Here is an 18,561-nt window from a genome sequence, read left to right on the forward strand (position 1 = left end):
AAAACATGTACATCCATTTTTGTAGATTTTTAGTTTACTGCGTCATTTGAACACAGCAGCTGTCCTTTGCACTGTGTGAACATTTCATGATGAACGGACCAATAGAAATGCTCCAGAAATTCTTGGAAATAAATCTTTTTACATTGACTTCCACTTTATTATGAAACATTATATAAGTCCAGAGGATTACCATAGTCTGCCGCTGCTGCATCAAGAAATGCAACCTGAGACTCTACATTATGTACCGCTGGAACACAAGAGAAGTCCAGTGCTGGATTTACACCTACAGTTAATATCTCTAAACGTTGAATGACTTTCTTTAATGTAAAACTAACTGTTACATTACTGAATTAACACGTTAAAATCTCAAGATCTGTATGGGGCTCATATATTAATTCCTCTCTGTCACATGTACAGCAATTACACATCAGTCTCATAGCTGTTACTGATTTATTTGGTGCTCTGATGAATGATAATATTATATTCAAAACAATAAATATTGTCAGTGTGGTTAAGGTCTTGTGTTTGGGCAAACTCCTATGTTTTTTGTTTGCCCAAATATTTTAATACATGCTGTTTGACCTCCAGCTGAATGGCCAACCCCCATAATCCAGAGGATGTGGCTATAGAACTTGGATATCTGGATAAGGATGAATCTCTCCGTCAGCAGGAGTTCACCTGTCCCTGCTGCTATCAGGTCCTGGTGGATCCCACCACTCTCAACTGTGGACACAACGTCTGTCGTCACTGTCTGGCTCAGTGGCGTCTGTCTGCTCACAAGAACGAGTGCCCAGAGTGCAGGCAGATCTGGAGAGGGTTCCCCAAAATCAACCTGTCATTCAGGTACAACTGGGTACATTAGTACAAGGACTTTGAGGGTGAAGGGTGAAGTTCCCACAGACATATGGCAAGAAACATCACAGCTTTTTAGACTATCGTTAATGCAGCAATATTGGAGGAGATACCAGCGCTGGCTCATATTGTGTTAAATGATGGGGGGGGAGAAGGAGTGTCTTTTTACAAACTCTGAGAGGGCACAGAAAGAGATAGATAGACAATGATGACATCTGTGGTGGGATAACAAGACTGAGCCACTATTGTTTTTTTAAGCAATGTTTAATGAACCTTAAAAGTGCACATGTGTAAGGGAGCATCAATGTTGGTTCCCCTCATTCACCACCCATCTAAAACCCTGGAGGGTGAGTAACACCGCACCCATGAAAACCATCACACCAAGTCCAACACACACACACAAACGAAAATACAAAATCCCCTCACCTTAAAAAAAAAACAACAAAAGGGTGATCGCTGAGTACGCTGGGAGCTCCCCCATGAGCTTCTCAGCCTTTCCAAAATATTATTATTTACTTACTTTTAGCCATAATTTATGTACATCTAGTGCAGTTGCATACTGTTGTACATTGAAGTTAATGTGTGCGATCTGTACACAGGGATCTGGTGGAGCAGTATTGTGCAGTTGATGTAGATAAGAGGAGAAAGAACATCTCAACTGACCGCAAAATCGCCCAAGCTCTGCAGGCCTTCCAGCGCTCTGAGCGAGAGGTCCAGCACCAGCATCAGGTTCAATGGCGTCTGTGGCTGGGAACTGGCAGCTTCTTTTCTGGAGTCCTCATTGCCCTCACCGCTGTCACAGTGAGACATACACCTATAAAAACACCTGTGATAACACACCTATATTAACACACCTGGAGTGTGCAGAGCACCGTGATATTGAATGTGTTTTTTTCCAATTCAGTTCACTCTGTATTTTTTGTTTTCATCTCTTTTGTCTCTGTTCTTGTTTTCAACATTTCTTCTCAATATTTTTTGTCAGTTCTTATTTCTTTGCTGTGTTTTTTTTTCACTTTTTGCTCAGTTTTTGCTCATATTTCTCTGCACTAGTTTTCTTTTATACTAAAATATAATGACTTTGGTCAAAAATATCACACAGCAGCACGGAAGCCGTCTTTAATGCTGCAGATTAAACAGAACATAGGAACTGTGGGAGTAAAGATGATTAGCTAATATAAAATCAATTTCAGTAAAGAAATAGTGCTGAGGAACATACACAATCAAACAGATATATGTGCAATAAAATAGTTTAAAAATGTGACTTACACTTATGTATCTGCATAGCTGCAAAGTCATGTAAACAGATTTGGTGTAGATTATATTATACAAATATGAGACACAGTGACGAATCATTGGTGTTTCCTTCCTGCTATGACAGGTGTAAAAAGAGGATTTGGAAGTGTATGGATGTTAATCGAGGACAAGCTTTGTGAATCTGACTTAATTTAATGTGTTTGTACTAGGAGGAGTGTGGTCTGATCTTGGGTCTGAAGTTTTGTAGTTTCTATGTAGCAAAGTACTTGCATTCTTTAGATTCACCTGCACTAGGCCACACCTGAGTGATAAAATAAACAAAGGGAAAATGCATTTCAAGTAGTCAACATAATCAGGAAAAACCCAGAGATGAACTGTAACACCTTTTACAGGAAAGTCTGAGCGCTTGTAAATAAAACCTCAGATGCCACTTTATTAGAAATCCGACCAAGTGGTGTCCTGCATAGATTATAACTTGTTTAAAGATGAGTGGAAATTAATGGTGTCAACTTATTTAAAAATGTACCTGTGTTAATTACATTAATTCAGAATTAATACACCACACTCCTCACAGACAGTCACCCGGAGGAAACCCACGCAGACACAGGGAGAACACACCACACTCCTCACAGATAGTCACCCGGAGGAAACCCACGCAGACACAGGCATAACACACCACACTCCTCACAGACAGTCACCCGGAGGAAACCCACGCAGACACAGGGAGAACACATAACTTTCCTCACAGACAGTCACCCGGAGGAAACCCACGCAGACACAGGGAGAACACACCACACTCCTCACAGTCACCCAGAGGAAACCCACACAGACACAGGGAGAACACACCACACTCCTCACAGACAGTCACCCGAGGGAAACCCACGCAGACACAGGGAGAACACACCACACTCCTCACAGACAGTCACCCGGAGGAAACCCACGCAGACACAGGGAGAACACATAACTTTCCTCACAGACAATCACCCGGAGGAAACCCACGCAGACACAGGGAGAGCACACCACACTCCTCACAGACAGTCACCCGGAGACTAATTAAACATGTATGTTAGGTACTAATACAGAAAATATTTAAATGGTTTAAGAAACTGACATGTGCAAATCCAAATAATTTAGGTGCCAGAAAAATAACATATAATAAGCTTTGTAATAACCAGTAAATCATTAATTAATTAATTAATTAATTAATTAATTCAGCTTCTGTAACCACTTCAACCAGTTTAAGGTTACAGTGGGTGCAGAGCCTACGTGGAATAATTGGGAGCGAGGCAGGGACAAACCCTGGAGGAGGCGCCAGTCCATCAATCAATCAATCAATCAAATTTTATTTATATAGCGCTTTTCACAACAAAAAGTCGTCACAAAGCAGCTTTACAGAGATCCGGGTCCAAGCCTCCTATGAGCAAGCCAGGGGCAACAGTGGCAAGGAAAAACTCCCTCAGCACACGAGGAAGAAACCTTGGAAGGAACCAAGACTCATACGGGGAACCCATCCTCCTCGGGTCGACACCGGAGACACAACAGAGAACAGAAGTAAAAGTGAAATGACCGATGAAGGGGTTATAGTAATATAAATGTAGTATATTAGTGATGATAGAGAAGCAGAAATGAAAATGGTGAGGATGATGATATTAGTGATGTATGAGTCTGATGAAGGAGGAGGTGATCAGGGATTCAGTGTGAGTTAAAATTAGGTGCAGAGTTAATCTGAAATAAAACAGCATGGCCAAGCATGATAGTGTAGATGAGACAAGGACAGGATCTTGTACAGGACACAGGGGCTGGATCAGGGCAACACCTGGAGAGCAGCAGGACATCTCAAAGCATGAGAGAGAGACAGGAGAAAGAAAGCCAGACAAAGGGAACAAATAAAAACACAGAGGTTAGTAGGGTCATGGTAAAGAACGGGGAAATTTGTCCTGCGAAAAAAGCTTCCACTGGTCAGGCAAGAGAACCCAGCGACAGACAGCGTGTTGGCGGTTACTACACAGCTAACTAAGAATGCTGTAGCTATGGTGATATGACAGGGTTAACACAGAACAGTGATAATATGAAAACCAGCCCGAACACCAATATAGAAGGAGTAACCTGAAGGTGAGTGATTAACCAAAAGCTTGTTTAAAAAGGTAGGTTTTTAATCTAGATTTAAAGATTGAGAGTGTGTCTGAGCCCCGAACAGTAACCGGAAGGCTATTCCAGAGTTGAGGAGCTTTGTGAGAAAAGGCTCTTCCTCCTGCTGTGTTTTTCTTAATGCGAGGAACAAAGAGTAGATGGGCATCCTGTGAACGAAGTGTACGTGACGGGCGATAAGGTATGAGAAGTTCAGTAAGATACTGCGGGCCTAAACCATTTAGAGATTTATAAGCTAAGAGGAGTATTTTATAGTCAATGCGAAATTTTACAGGTAGCCAGTGTAGGGACGAGAGAACTGGGGTGATATGTTTGAATTTTCTAGCTCTAGTGAGCACCCTGGCTGCTGCATTTTGAACTAACTGAAGCTTGTGTAACGCTTTGCACGAGCTCCCTGCCAGGAGCGCATTGCAGTAGTCTAGACGTGAAGTTATAAAAGCATGCACTAGTTTCTCTGCATCTTTTAATGATAAAATATGCCGAATTTTGGCAATATTGCGTAGGTGGAAGAAGGCGGTTTTGACTGTATTGGATATGTGGGTATCAAATGTGAGAGTCGAATCAAAGGCTACCCCTAAGTTTTTAATGATGGCATTGTGTTTTACTGTTGAATTATCAATAGCAGCATTTCTGAGTGAATGTATCTGAGTATCTTTACCTAGTAACAAGACCTCAGTTTTATCAGAATTTAACATGAGAAAGTTTTGCATCATCCAGTCTTTAATTTCAGTTAGACATTCTGTTATTTTACGTAGACAAGCAACATCATTGGGTTTGGCTGATATATACAGTTGTGTGTCATCAGCATAACAGTGGAATTGAATCCCATGCTTACGGATTAGTCGACCCAGTGGCAGCATGTAGAGTGTGAACAATACAGGGCCGAGCACTGATCCTTGTGGAACACCATATTTAACTAAAGTATGATTAGAGGATTTATTATTCAGATAAACAAATTGGTAACGATCGGATAAATAAGATCTGAACCAAGAGAGGGCAGGTCCTTTTATTCCTACCAGATTTTCCAGCCTATCAAGAAGCATCACATGATCTATGGTATCAAATGCTGCACTAAGGTCAAGCAGCACCAGAATAGATATATAGCCCTTATCATTTGAAAGGAGTAAGTCATTAGTTACTCTTGTTAGAGCCGTTTCTGTGCTGTGATTTGGTCTAAATCCAGACTGAAAAATGTCATGAATGTCATTGTTTTGTAGATAAGAGCACAACTGCTGTGACACGACTTTTTCTAGAATCTTAGCAATAAAAGGGAGGTTTGAAATTGGCCTGTAGTTTGCGAGTACGAGAGGGTCAAGATTGGGTTTTTTAATAATTGGTTTGATTACCGCTAGTTTCAGAGGTTTTGGTACATATCCAATGTTGAGGGATGAGTTTATTATTGTGAGCAATGGTCTAATGAGTTTAGGTAAAATTTGTTTAAATAATTGTGTTGGTACAGGATCCAGTAAGCATGTAGTTGATTTAGATGAGCTAATTAAACTAAGCAAGTCATTTTCATCGACAGAATTCAAGTAGTCTAAGTGCACCTCAGAGCTGGCGGGGGGTTCATCTACGGGAGCCGATTTGACTTTGGACTGATTTTGGATTTTGAGGCGAATGCAGTCAATTTTATCATTAAAAAACATCATAAAGTCATTGCTACAGAAATCAGAGGGAACAATGGGGTTGATTTCCTTTTTGTTTCCAATTAGATTTGATACAGTGCTAAAAAGGAATCTAGGGTTGTCTTTGTTGTTTTCTATAAGGGAAGAGATGTACTGTGATTTGGCTTTAGATAAGGCATGTTTGTAGTCGGTGAGGCTGTGCTGCCATGCAATTCGGAAACATTCTAGTTTTGTGTGTCTCCATTTACGTTCATGGTTACGGGCAGCCAGTTTTAATGCACGCGTGCTGTCACTGTACCATGGAGCAAGCCTTTTCTCTCTAAATTGTTTGGTCTTGACTGGTGCAACACTATCTAGGTTTGTACACAATAAGTGTTGTAGGTTGTTTGTAATGAGCTCAAGGTCATTTGGGTGAGTTGGAGAAGAAATGGTGGTAAGGTCTGGAAGGTTGTTGATAAAATCACTAACTGTTGAGGATGTTATAGTGCGCTTTCTAATATAGCGTGGTTGTGGACAAATATCAAAGTTTAACGCTATTTCATATGTGATTAGATGGTGATCAGAGATGGTCTCATGTAGCGAGAGATTGGATAGATTCTTTATCTCAATGCCCCGTGTTAACACTAGGTCCAATGTGTGTTTGCATTGATGAGTGGGCCCAGTAACATTCTGAGTGAACCCTAGCGCATCCAAAATTGATTCAAATGCAATTTTAAGTGGATCATGGTCCTTCTCAAAGTGAATATTGAAATCACCAACAATTAAGGCCTTTTCTGATACGATAACTACACTTGAGAGAAAATCAGCAAATTCACAAAGAAATTCTGTATAAGGGCCAGGAGGACGATAGATTGTGATGAGCATAAATGAGTGCTGCCTTTTTGATGCAGTGACTTTAAGAGTAAGTACTTCAAAGGATTTAGTATCATAACTAGATTTTTGTGTTGTGTCAATGGTAGGGTCATAGATTGTGGCTACACCACCACCACGACCAGATGTTCGTGGGCAACTGTAATAGCTGAAGCCAGGGGGAGTGGACTCATTTAGGGCAATGTATTCATTGGCTTTAGCCCATGTTTCGCAGAGACATAATGCATTGAGTTTGTTATCAGTAATAATATCACAGACAGTGAGTGCTTTGAATGTTAGAGATCGTATATTTAAAAGCCCTAATTTAATGCTGGAAGTGCTGAAATATTGCGTTCGCTGCAGTGCCTTGGTGTTAATTCTAATTAGGTTGTTAAAACTGATTTTTGGGCGTTTGTGATAACAAGCTTTGCGGGGAACAGACACAGTCTCAATGCTGAAAAATTTATTAGCGTTAATCAGAGTGGGTGATATGGACATGCTACTCATCATACTAGCAGTAGAGAGATGGTCAGGAAGAACATTAGGAATTTTAATATTACTTACCTGCTCGCTATCCATTCCACCTACCTGACTGATGTGACTGGGAATGACCAGTCAGTTCCGGCGCAGAACCACCTCAATGTTCTCAGAGAGAACTGCGGATCCTAGACGGCTCGGATGAAGCCCATCCCAACGATACAGGGCCGGACGCTCACGAAAGCACTCCCAGTTGTCGACGTAGTCCACGCCGACAGTGCCGCACCAATCCAGGAGCCAGGAGTGGAGCCCGAAGAGCCTGCTAAACGCCTCGCATCCTCAACGGTAGGTGGGCAGGGGGCCAGAGACGATGATCCTAGCATCCGTCTTCTTCCGAGCGGTATCCAGAAGCGAACGGTAGTGCTCCTTCAGGACCTCGCTGCGGCGGGCGGAGATGTCGTTCGTTCCCACGTGGAGAACGACGGTGCCGAAGTCCTCACGCTGCCGAAGCGCCGACGGAAGCTGCCTGGGAAGGCGCTATATTAATACTGAAAAGTACAAGGCGCTAAAATGGCTTCCCAATATGAGAAATCACAATTTTTGCAGCAAGTACTGATTTGATTTCCTGTACTCAGCAAATATGTACCAATTTATACACTATGGCAAGACAATGCTTTCAGGTTTTACAAAATAATGCTCAACAAATTTAAATATGCAAATATTTGCTACAAAGTGATTCTCAGAAAACTGGGAAAAAGAAATCATTTCATATTTACAGCAAAAAAAAAAAAAAAAAATTGAACTTTTGCAGCTCAAAAATCCCTTAAACAAGAGCAATATGTTAACAATAATTTTCAAGGAGTGTCAAAAAAATAAAAGGAAGTCCATCACAGGACATTACACACCCACCCTGTCACTCACACACACTCACACCTGTGGACATTTCTGAGTAACCAGTCCACCGGGTGCTTGTGTTTGGATCGTGGGAGGAAACAGTAGCACCCAGAGGATACCGGCACACACAGGATTCTCATTCCTCACACACAGCGACCCGATGCAGGGATTGAACGCACAACTCCAGAACCCTGGAGTAAAATTTAAACAGCAGCCAGTGAGAGAAGATGTATATGTCAGAGGTTTCTGATAAAGTGGCCAGTGAATGGAATAAATAACAGATAAACCAATAATAAATTTGAGTGTGTGTGTGTGTGTGTGTGTGTGTGTGTGTGCGTGCGTGTGTGTGTGAACGTTAGGTAGTGTTCCTGGTGTATCACTGGGGCAGCGGGGACTCGAAGGTGGAGCTGCTGGTGAGGAAGCCGCTGGGTTTGTGGACAGTGGAGGAAGTGTCTGTGTGGATGGAGAGTCTGGGGTCATGGGCTTCTCCTTACAGAGAGACCTTCCACAAGCACCAGGTCAACGGAAGGTATAACACCAGCATAATGTGTGTGTGTGTGTGTGTGTGTGTGTGTGTGTGTGACTGTGTGACCTGTCCACTATTTCAAACCTTTATTGGAAAATTGTATTTAATATCCAAATAGGAAGGTTAAACCCACCGTGTGTGTGTGTGTGTGTGTTTGTGTGTGTGTGTGTGTTCGTTAGACTGCTGAATGTCCTTTCAGAGCAGGATTTACTGAAGCCTCCCTACAGTGTAGAGAACGAGCTCCATCTCCGTGCCATGCTGAAAGAAATGCAGACAGTGCAGGAGCTGGGCTTTAAACGCCCTCAGACCCTGTGGGAATACAAGGTAAATGCAGCTGTGGGGTCCGTGGGAGTGTAACTGGGGGACTGTAGCAGTAGAGACCTTTAGATATTTACATTTACGTGACATTTGGCAGCACTCTTACTGCAGAGAACAAATAAGCATTAAAGTGTTACTCTGTAATGAAGAACTGAACTTTATTCAAACGTTCTCCTGCTCTTTGCTTCATTTTATGGGAACTGTTGAGTAATATTAAAAATGACCATTGTCACTGACATATGACAAATGAAATAGTAATATGCTACATTCACAATCACTAACGACGAAATCACCATCTTTAAATCGTCCAAAACAACCTCACACGTACTACTGGATACAATATTATCCCCAATAGTATTGATGGTTTTGCAGTGCTTTTTCCTGATGGAGCTCGTAACAAATATTCATTGATTCATTCATTCATTCATTCATTCATTATCTGTAACCCTTATCCAGTTCAGGGGGTCCAGAGCCTACCTGGAATCATTGGGTGCAAGGCGGAAATACACCCTGGAGGGGGTGCCAGTCCTTCACAGGGCATCACACACACACACACACACATTCACTCACACACTTACACCTACGGACACTTTTGAGTTGCTAATCCACCTTCCAACGTGTGTTTTTGGACTGTGGGAGGAAACCGGAGCACCCGGAGGAAACCCACACAGACACAGGGAGAACATACCACACTCCTCACAGACAGTCACCTGGAGGAAACCCATGCAGACACAGGGAGAACACACCACACTCCTCACAGACAGTCACCCGGAGGAAACCCACACAGACACAGGGAGAACACACTACACTCCTCACAGACAGTCACCCAGAGGAAACCCACGCAGACACAGGGAGAACACACCACACTCCTCACAGACAGTCACCCGGAGGAAACCCACACAGACACAGGGAGAACACATCAACTCCACACAGACAGTCACCCGGAGGAAACCCACGCAGACACAGAGAGAACACACCACACTCCTCACAGACAGTCACCCGGTGGAAACCCACGCAGACACAGGGAGAACACACTACACTCCTCACAGACAGTCACCCAGAGGAAACCCACGCAGACACAGGGAGAACACACCACACTCCTCACAGACAGTCACCCGGAGGAAACCCACACAGACACAGGGAGAACACATCAACTCCACACAGACAGTCACCCGGAGGAAACCCACACAGACACAGGGAGAACACATCAACTCCACACAGACAGTCACCCGGAGGAAACCCACGCAGACACAGAGAGAACACACCACACTCCTCACAGACAGTCACACGGAGGAAACCCATGCAGACACAGGGAGAACAATCACTGAAAAATAATGTTATTAATTTCAAGAACACATATTGAAATAATTTAATTAATTAATTAATAACAAATATAAGGAAGAATAAAAAATAAAATTCCAACTACCATTTTAATACTAGGCAACATTTACCATAGGATGACAATGAAAGAGCAGGAGAATGTTGGAATTTTGTATTTCAAGTACACATCACACACACACACACACACACACACACACAAATATTACAACTTATTTGTACACCTAATACATTACTGATGTCTGTGAATGTAGTTTTAAGGGACTTGCCCAAAGGCATTCACTAGTGTGTATTAGTGTAGTTGCCTGTGTTGGGAGTCAAAGCCTAATCTGTCACATAGAGAGCAGTAGTGTTACCCATTACTCAGTATCAACTTCAGACCGACTGTGTTCGATTTATTTACAAATATAAGTAAATAAATAAATGAAAGTTTGAATTATTAGCAGGTAAATTATTGACATAGTGTAAGTGGCAGTTCACAATCAGGTGAAGGCTCAAGTAGGGGTGAGCGATATGGCCCTAATACAATATCACAATATTTCAGGGTATTTTGGCAATAACGATATACTTTGTGATATGAAAAAAATCACTGAAAAAAAATGTTATTAATTTCAAGAACACATATTGAAATAATTTAATTAATTAATTAATAATTAAATAAATGTAATATATAATAATAGTATTAAATGTTTTTTGCTGTGCTGAGTCAGTGGAGTCTATCTGAGGGTTAGAACTCATTGGATGTTGAACTCTTCACACTGCATTTTTGATTTTCCTCTTTCTCAGCCAGGTGCTTCTGCTCGAGGAGGTGAAACAGTTTAATTGTATTCCCTCCTTCTTTTGTTTCTTCAAAACAAAAGGCTTCTTCATTTCTTGGTTTATTGTACATCTGATGTTTTGTTACCAAACCACTTCCATGTGACTGAGGTCACACCCTTTTTCTGTGGCAAATTCCTCCACCGTGCTTCACTGTGCCTAAATGACTCATGTAATGAACGTATGCTGTATTTTGTGTGACTGCATGACACCATTACATAAACAAGTCAGAATATCACTATTATCACGATATTGATTTTTTTTTATTGTTTTAAAAATTATGATGATATTATCGTGGACGAGACGATATCACACAGCCCTAGGCTCAAGTGTCTCAGAGTAACACTTGCATTCCTTCGCTCTCAGTGGCTGCTGATTAGGGGAATCCTAAGTGTCAGGTAGAATTGATGACACTGATGATTGTGGAAAATAATTAGCCTTAGCCACTCAGAGTTCTTGGCTGTTTCCAGGCAAACCTCATACCACAGGGCATCTGAGGTGGGCGAAATAAAGACGATCGTGCTTTCGGTTTGAGCTGAATGCACAATGGAATGTATTTTCACCGCAGGCCTGGACTCATTCTGGCTGTTTCACACTTTCAGTTTGTGTTGGAAAACACCTGGGGAAACGTGAATGAAGTCAGGTCACTTTGGGACAGTTTTCCTGAGAGATTTTGTTGTTAACTTTGCTGTGTTGTGAAGACAGGTGATGAAAAAGAATCCCCGCAGACACGGTTAAAGGTGTAAATACATCTTTATTTACCAAAACAGTGTCTTACGGGTTCTTAAGGATCCCCTGAGAGGAGTGTTCAATTCAGCGCTCAAAATCTCTCTCCCATGTCTAAATTCTCTCTCCCCTCCTGGCTAGGATCCCGCTCTATATGGTTCTCCAACCTTTCCAAAAATGGTAATCTAGAATATTTGCATGTTCTTAAGGGACTAAGGGAGGGGTAAAATTCATAGTCTTTTACCCTCACTGACAGCTTATCCTAAACATTTCTCTCTGTGCAACACAGACACAGAGCACATGGCTGAACATAAAAAACAGTGAACATTCCTTAATACTGTGTTTAAGGCCTTATAATTAAATATACCTCAATTTATAATGAGATTTATAAACACTGATTAACGAAGGTTCTTTAAGGGATTGGAAAGTGCAAAATACTTAGTGTAAGTGCACCACATGTTTAAACTCTGCCTGGGATCTACTTTCAAATTTAGACTCATCTCCATTCATTCATTCATTCATTCATTCATTCAAGAAGTTTTCTGCGCGCGCGCTTGGTTTCAGGAAATCCAGTCAAGAACGCAGTTTGCATCCGATGAACAGCATTGCAGGGCTTTCCTTGGTTGTTGCATGGGAGGTGTTGCGGTAGGTCAGGAGGAATGTATCTAGACGTTGTTGCACTGGTGTATTTCCTCTAGACGATTTCAGAGCGTGCTTGAAAGTTTGCACAAAGCGCTCCGCTAAGCCATTGGAGGCTGGGTGGTACGGTGCTGAGCGAATGTGTTTGACGCCATTGGCTTTCAGAAACGTGATGAATTCTTCAGAGCAGAACTGAGGACCATTGTCGCTTACAAGGCTGTGTGGAATGCCATAGCGACTAAAGAGACACTTGGATGGTTTTGCTAGATGTGGTGCTATCCATGATGTGCACCTCGGGCCATTTGGAGTGTGCATCCACTACGACCAGGTATATGTGCCCTTCAAATGAACCGGCAAAGTCCACATGTATCCGTTCCTAAGGACTGGATGGCCACATCCATGGGTGTAAGGGTGCTAGGCCAGGGTCTTTCTGCACTAGCTGACATAGGTGGCATGACTTTGCTTGGTGCTCGATCTGGGAGTCGATGCTGGGCCACCAAACGTAGCTGCGGGCTAAACTCTTCATCCTTACTACACCTGGGTGTGCTGAGTGTAACTCTGCCAAAACCTGGGGGCACAGTTTGGGTGGCACAATCACACTCAAACCCCACATCCATGCTGCACAGTGAGATCATGGCGGTGCTGGAGATAGGGAGACAGCTCGTCCCCTACATCCTTTGCAGCTGGAAACGGCCAGTTGTGACCATTTCCATGACACAGAACAGAGTGGAGTCAGACATGGTGTGACGCTTGATCTCGGTGTGGCTGACTGGCAATGTGTCCAACTGTGACGTGTAGAACACCTCCACTGCACCTTGTTTCTCCCTGGGGGCATGAGGGAGCGGTAACCTCGACAGTCCATCAGCGTTGGCTTGTAGGGCCCCTTTTCTGTACAAAATGGTGTAATTGTGAGCGGAGAGCAGGAGCGCCCAGCATTGCATGCGAGGGCCAGCCATGGATGGTGTGCTTTTCCCTGGATGGCGATGGTCAGTGAGTAGAGTGACCGTATTGCCATACAGATACTGGTGAAACTTGCGTACTCCAAAGACTATCGCTAATGCCTCCCTCTCAATCTGAGTGTAGTTTTGTTCTGATTTGCTGAGAGTTCTGGATGCATAGGCGATGGGTTTTTCATCACCATCCGGCATGACATGAGAGAGAACAGCTTCGACCCCATAGGGTGAAGCGTCGCAAGCGAGGCGGAGAGGCAACTCGGGGTTGTAGTGTGTAAGCACCTCCTGTGATATCAGGAGTGCTTTGGCTTTCTGGAACGCTGATGCACACGCTGACGTCCACTGCCATTTCTTTTCTTTGTTCAGCAGTTCATTCAACGGCTTTAGCACAGTGGCCCAATCAGGAATGAAGCGTCCATAATTGTTAAGCATTCCTAGGAAAGATCAAAGTTGACTTACATCGCCTGGTGCTGGTGCTTCCACGATGGCACGTACCTTCTCCGGTGACTTGTGGAGCCCAGCAGCGTCGATGATGTGGCCCAGGTATTCCACGGACTCCTGGAAGAAGAGACATTTCTATTTCTTGATGTGCAGGCCGTATTCCTCTAGCCTGCTGAGCACTGCATCCAGGGTTTTCAGGTGTGTCTGCTCATCAGGACCACTGCCAAGTATGTCGTCCAGGTAGCAGTGAGTGTGTGTCAGTCCGAGGAGCACTTGGTCCATTGCCTTCTGGAATAAGGCGGGCGATGACGCTACACCAAACGGCAAGCGGTTGAAGCAGAAGAGTCCTTTTTGTGTTGAGATGGTCAGCAACATCTTGGAGCTCTCTTCTACTTCCATCTGTAGATATGCATTGGATAGATCCAGCTTACTGAAGCACTGACCTCCAGCGAGAGAAGCGAACAAGTCCTCAATATGAGGAATTGGGTATTTGTCGATGCAGAGTGCTGGGTTGAGTGTGACTTTGAAGTCCCCGCAAAGTCTCACGGTGCCGTCCTTCTTGTTCAGGGGCACCACTGGCATAGCCCAGTCACTATGCGCCACCGGTGAAATGACGCCAAGCTCCGTGAGGCGTGTCAGTTCAGCTTACACTCGTGGTCGAAGAGCATATGGCACATTGCGTGGTGGGCAGAATTTGGGTATGCTGTTTGGTCTTAGAGTGAGCCTGGCTTTCATTCCAGTCATGGTGCCTAACTTATCGGAGAAAACAGTGGAGTGACTTTTTAACCTCTAAGCTATCTGTCTGTCTATGCTCAATTGCATGTACCGTCTTTAAGTCTCTCCAGTTCAGTTGAATGACTCTCAGCCACTCCCTGCCAAACAATGGTGGAGCATCCGCCTTCACCACATACAGTGGCAAGACAGCGTGTTGTTTGTTCAATGTCACTTGCACTTTAATTACTCCTTCTGGTGCCAAAGGCTCTCCTGTGTATGTCTTTAGCATGATATCAGTGGGTTGCAGAGGAATTTTGTGCAGCTTTCGTTTGTACATTTCCCATGGGATCAATGACACTGCAGCCCCTGTATACAATTCCATCTCCATTTTCTTTCCGTTGACTGTTGGCACTACTGATATACGTGAATACTTCCCTTTTTGAGACACTGCATAGAGTCCCAAGTCACTGTCACTATCCGCTTTCGTTCCTTCACTTTCACTTTCATTCGCCTCGACGTGATGGATCTTTTCCTTTCTATCTTTCACGCTGCGTTTGTGAGCATGGCTTTTCTGTTCAGGCTTTCTATCTTTGTGTTTATGTTCTCTTTCGTGACTGCCTTTTGATCTACCCCTACACATTCGTTTCGTATGGCGTTTCCTCCCGCACTGGTGACATTCGCGGTCTTTGTACCAGCAGTCATCATCGCTGTGATTTCCCTTCCCACAGCTGAGGCATTTTTCACTTTGCGAAAACACTGCATGTACTTTTAGGGAATTACTTAACTGCTGTACGTCACGTGCTGCTGTCTCTGCTGACACTGCGTGTTCCACTGCTTTTTTGAACGTGAGGTTTTCCTCCGTCAGAGGACGTTTCTGTACAGCTTCGCATTTCAATCCGCAAACAGATCTCACTTCTTTAATTGAACTACTGCCACACTGATTACATTCAGAATCCCTAGATGCCCTAGTGGTGGTCTGCCCTCTGGTGGGTTCATTGTAAATAGGACATCTCTAGGTTCATACATCACACTCATCTCCAGCATCAGTATATATTTATATTACTACGTTTTGGTGTGCATTATCGTACATGGATAACAGACACTTTGGTAAATGTTTGCCTGCTAATTAAATGCTTATTTAATTGTCTGTGGGCAGTTTGTTGACAGTAAAACCCAGGGAAACCATGCTGTACATTTATAATAATTCATATACATTTCTAAATTCACTAATTAAAATATTATTCAATTTGTGTTGTGCCTTAGTTTTACACATAAATGAATAAATAAATCTAAATGCCCAGATGAATTATTCAGTGGGAAAAAATATGTCATCTGACCTCAACAAAAGTCAACAGAAACTTGATCACTCAGCAGACATTTCAGAAAGAAGTAGACCACAGCCGTCTAGTAAATGTGCTGAGATTAGACTTTATCTCAAATGTTTGATCCAGTGGAGAATATAATAGGGTCATTTTAATAAATATTTCTTGACATATAAATTCCTTCTGAAATAGACTGGAGCTCTATCCAGGGTGGGTTCCTGTCTTACACCCACTGATTCCAGGACACTCCACAACCCTGAACAGGATGAAGCAGTTACAGAGGATGGATGAATGAATGAATGATAACTGATTCCTTTTAGGGGAAGGAATGGGCTTAAGGTTAGAGAAGCAAGCTTGAGACCAGAGGGTTGCTGGTTCAGTTCCCAGGACTGGCAGGAAAATCTGCTCCCTGGGTGCAGAGGTGGCTCTGTGTGTATGATCACTGTGAGTGTGTGTATGTGTGTGATCACTGTGTGTGTGTGTGTGTGTTTGTGTGAGAGAGGTCACTGTGTGTGTGTGTGTGTGATCACTGTGTGTGTGTGTGTGTGATCAGTGTGTGATTACTGTGTGTGTGATCACTGTGTGTGCGTGTGTGTATGAAGAATTGCTCACTAGTGTGTGCTTGTGTTTTTAAATCCATGGATGTGTTAAATGCAGAGAAATATTTTCTTAAAGGGATAATAAATAAAGGTGATATTTCTTCTTTATCTGATTCTAAAGGCTGTAAACGAAGGGAAGTCTCTGTTCTTCCTTTTCTCCATGGGTGAATTTCCACGTCTCTCCATCCTCTACATTTACTTCTTCGACTACTACGACTCCTTCCTTCCCTTCATTCACATCAGCTGCCCATCGTCCACAAAGAGCTCAGAGGAGGGGCTACCCTTCAGGAACCTGGTAAGGAAGAGTGTGTGTGTGTGTGTGTGTGGGTGTGTGTGTGTGTGTGTGTGTGTTTGTGTGTGTGTGTGTGTGTGTGTGTGTGTGTGTGTGTGTGTGAGTGAGATTTGTCTGCCCTCTTATGGTCATTATTTGTCAGTAATCCCCCCCCTCTTCACAGGAGGAGACTCCAGACTGGAAGCAGTGGACAGAGTTTGTGGTCAAGTACTGTCTCCTGCCCTATAGCCTGCTGGCGGACTTTGCAAGAGCTTGGCTAGACGTTCACTACTGGACAGTGTGGTGTTTCCCGTTGAGCGCTTTGCTGCTGACCGTGAGAGAGGCCTCTGACCTACTACATTACTGGAGCCGCCTTAACGTCAGGTAAGCCAAAAAAAAAAAACCCCTCAACTCTAAGCTTGGAATTTCTGTGGGACGTTACAACCATGAAGACATTTCCATATGAACGTTCATTCACAAATTCAGACTTTGATGACGAGGAGTGTGTGAGTGAGTTACAAGTCTGCAACACAAGGTGCTTCACATCTAAATAAGGGGGAGGAGTTATAACCATATTGAGGAGCATAGGGTGGAGAAAAGGAGCGTATAGAACAGAGGCAAAGATCAAGCTTAGACAAAAAGAACAGACATTGTCTGGACATTTCAGCTTGTAACAGAGGACTAAGAATTATTTCTTATTATTTTTAAATTGTTTTCTTTTGTAAAATTTATTATGGAATTCATGGGATTATGGGAGTTATTATCTTTAATGCTGACCTGATTCTTGTGATCTCTGTGCTTTAATTTCAGGGTAGTGGTCATTTTGTGCTTCTGGCAAGTGCTGAAAACACTCGCTGTTTGGTTTTTCCAGAGGATACTATGGTTTCTGATTCCCCAGTTTGTTTGTAACTGCATCTTCTACTGGGTGCTCTACTTCTCCCCTGTCATGCTCACCTTCAATCTGATACAGCTTATACGTCCATATATAATCCGTGGACAATAAAATACATGAATACAAACTCTACTCAGACTAAATCAATAATGCACATTATTAAAAGGTAAATCACATTTTTCAGTTTTATTCTGTGCAAATTTTACCTTTATTACAGTTTTCACAGAAATCTCAGGGATGATCTCTCTCTCTCTCTCTCTCTCTCTCTCTCTCTCTCTCTCTCTGTGCACATGTGCGAGCGTGAGCGTTGGAGTGAGCGCGGCGTTGTGAGCTTGAGTGCGAGCAGTTGGCGTTTTTGCCGAAACATGGCCTCGTCTCGCGAATGAACAGCGCGATTGTTTTGTTTTTGAGAAGTGAGCAGTTCGCGGTTGATTTGGTGGAAAGAGGTGTGGTGATAAATGACCAGTTCACACCTGTGCTGCCCCTGAATATCCCGTCTAAAAGGATTATTTTGTCCAACGTCCCTTCTTTAAGGATGAACAGATCGCTCAGGAGCTTTCCCGCTTTGGGAAGCTCGTCTCCCTGATCAAGAAGATCCCCTTAATCTGTTAGTCGCTCCTAATTAAACACTTGGTGTCCTTTAGGAGAGTGGTTTTCATGGTGCTGAACGGAGGAGCTGAAATGTTAGACTTGGTTTTGAAATTTAAAGTTGACGGTTTTGTGTACTCAATGTTTGCATCTACTGACAGTACTTTGAGGTGTTTTGGGTGTGGACAGGTTAATACAGTTAATACAGGCACTGAGGGGATGGGAGGTGCTGAGCAGTCGGGGCCTGTAGTGACCATGCCTGCGGTGGTCGTTTCCCCTGCGACTGCTGGTTGGCCGGCTGCACGGACCCCGAACAACA

At 43.3% G+C, this 18,561-nt stretch overlaps 1 protein-coding gene across 1 annotated transcript; it reads left to right on the plus strand.

Moving 5' to 3' along the window:
- Window positions 1-592: 592 nt before the first annotated feature.
- Window positions 593-17,765, plus strand: LOC136697344 (bifunctional apoptosis regulator-like). Its single transcript, XM_066672380.1, has 7 exons — window positions 593-843; window positions 1,452-1,653; window positions 8,459-8,628; window positions 8,805-8,949; window positions 16,613-16,786; window positions 16,947-17,146; window positions 17,573-17,765. Exons 1-7 carry the CDS (start codon window positions 593-595, stop codon window positions 17,763-17,765), a joined length of 1,335 nt encoding a protein of 444 aa, XP_066528477.1.
- The last annotated feature ends 796 nt before the right edge of the window (window positions 17,766-18,561 follow it).

Source organism: Hoplias malabaricus, chromosome 5 (assembly GCF_029633855.1).
Source record: "Hoplias malabaricus isolate fHopMal1 chromosome 5, fHopMal1.hap1, whole genome shotgun sequence".
NCBI lineage: Eukaryota > Metazoa > Chordata > Actinopteri > Characiformes > Erythrinidae > Hoplias > Hoplias malabaricus.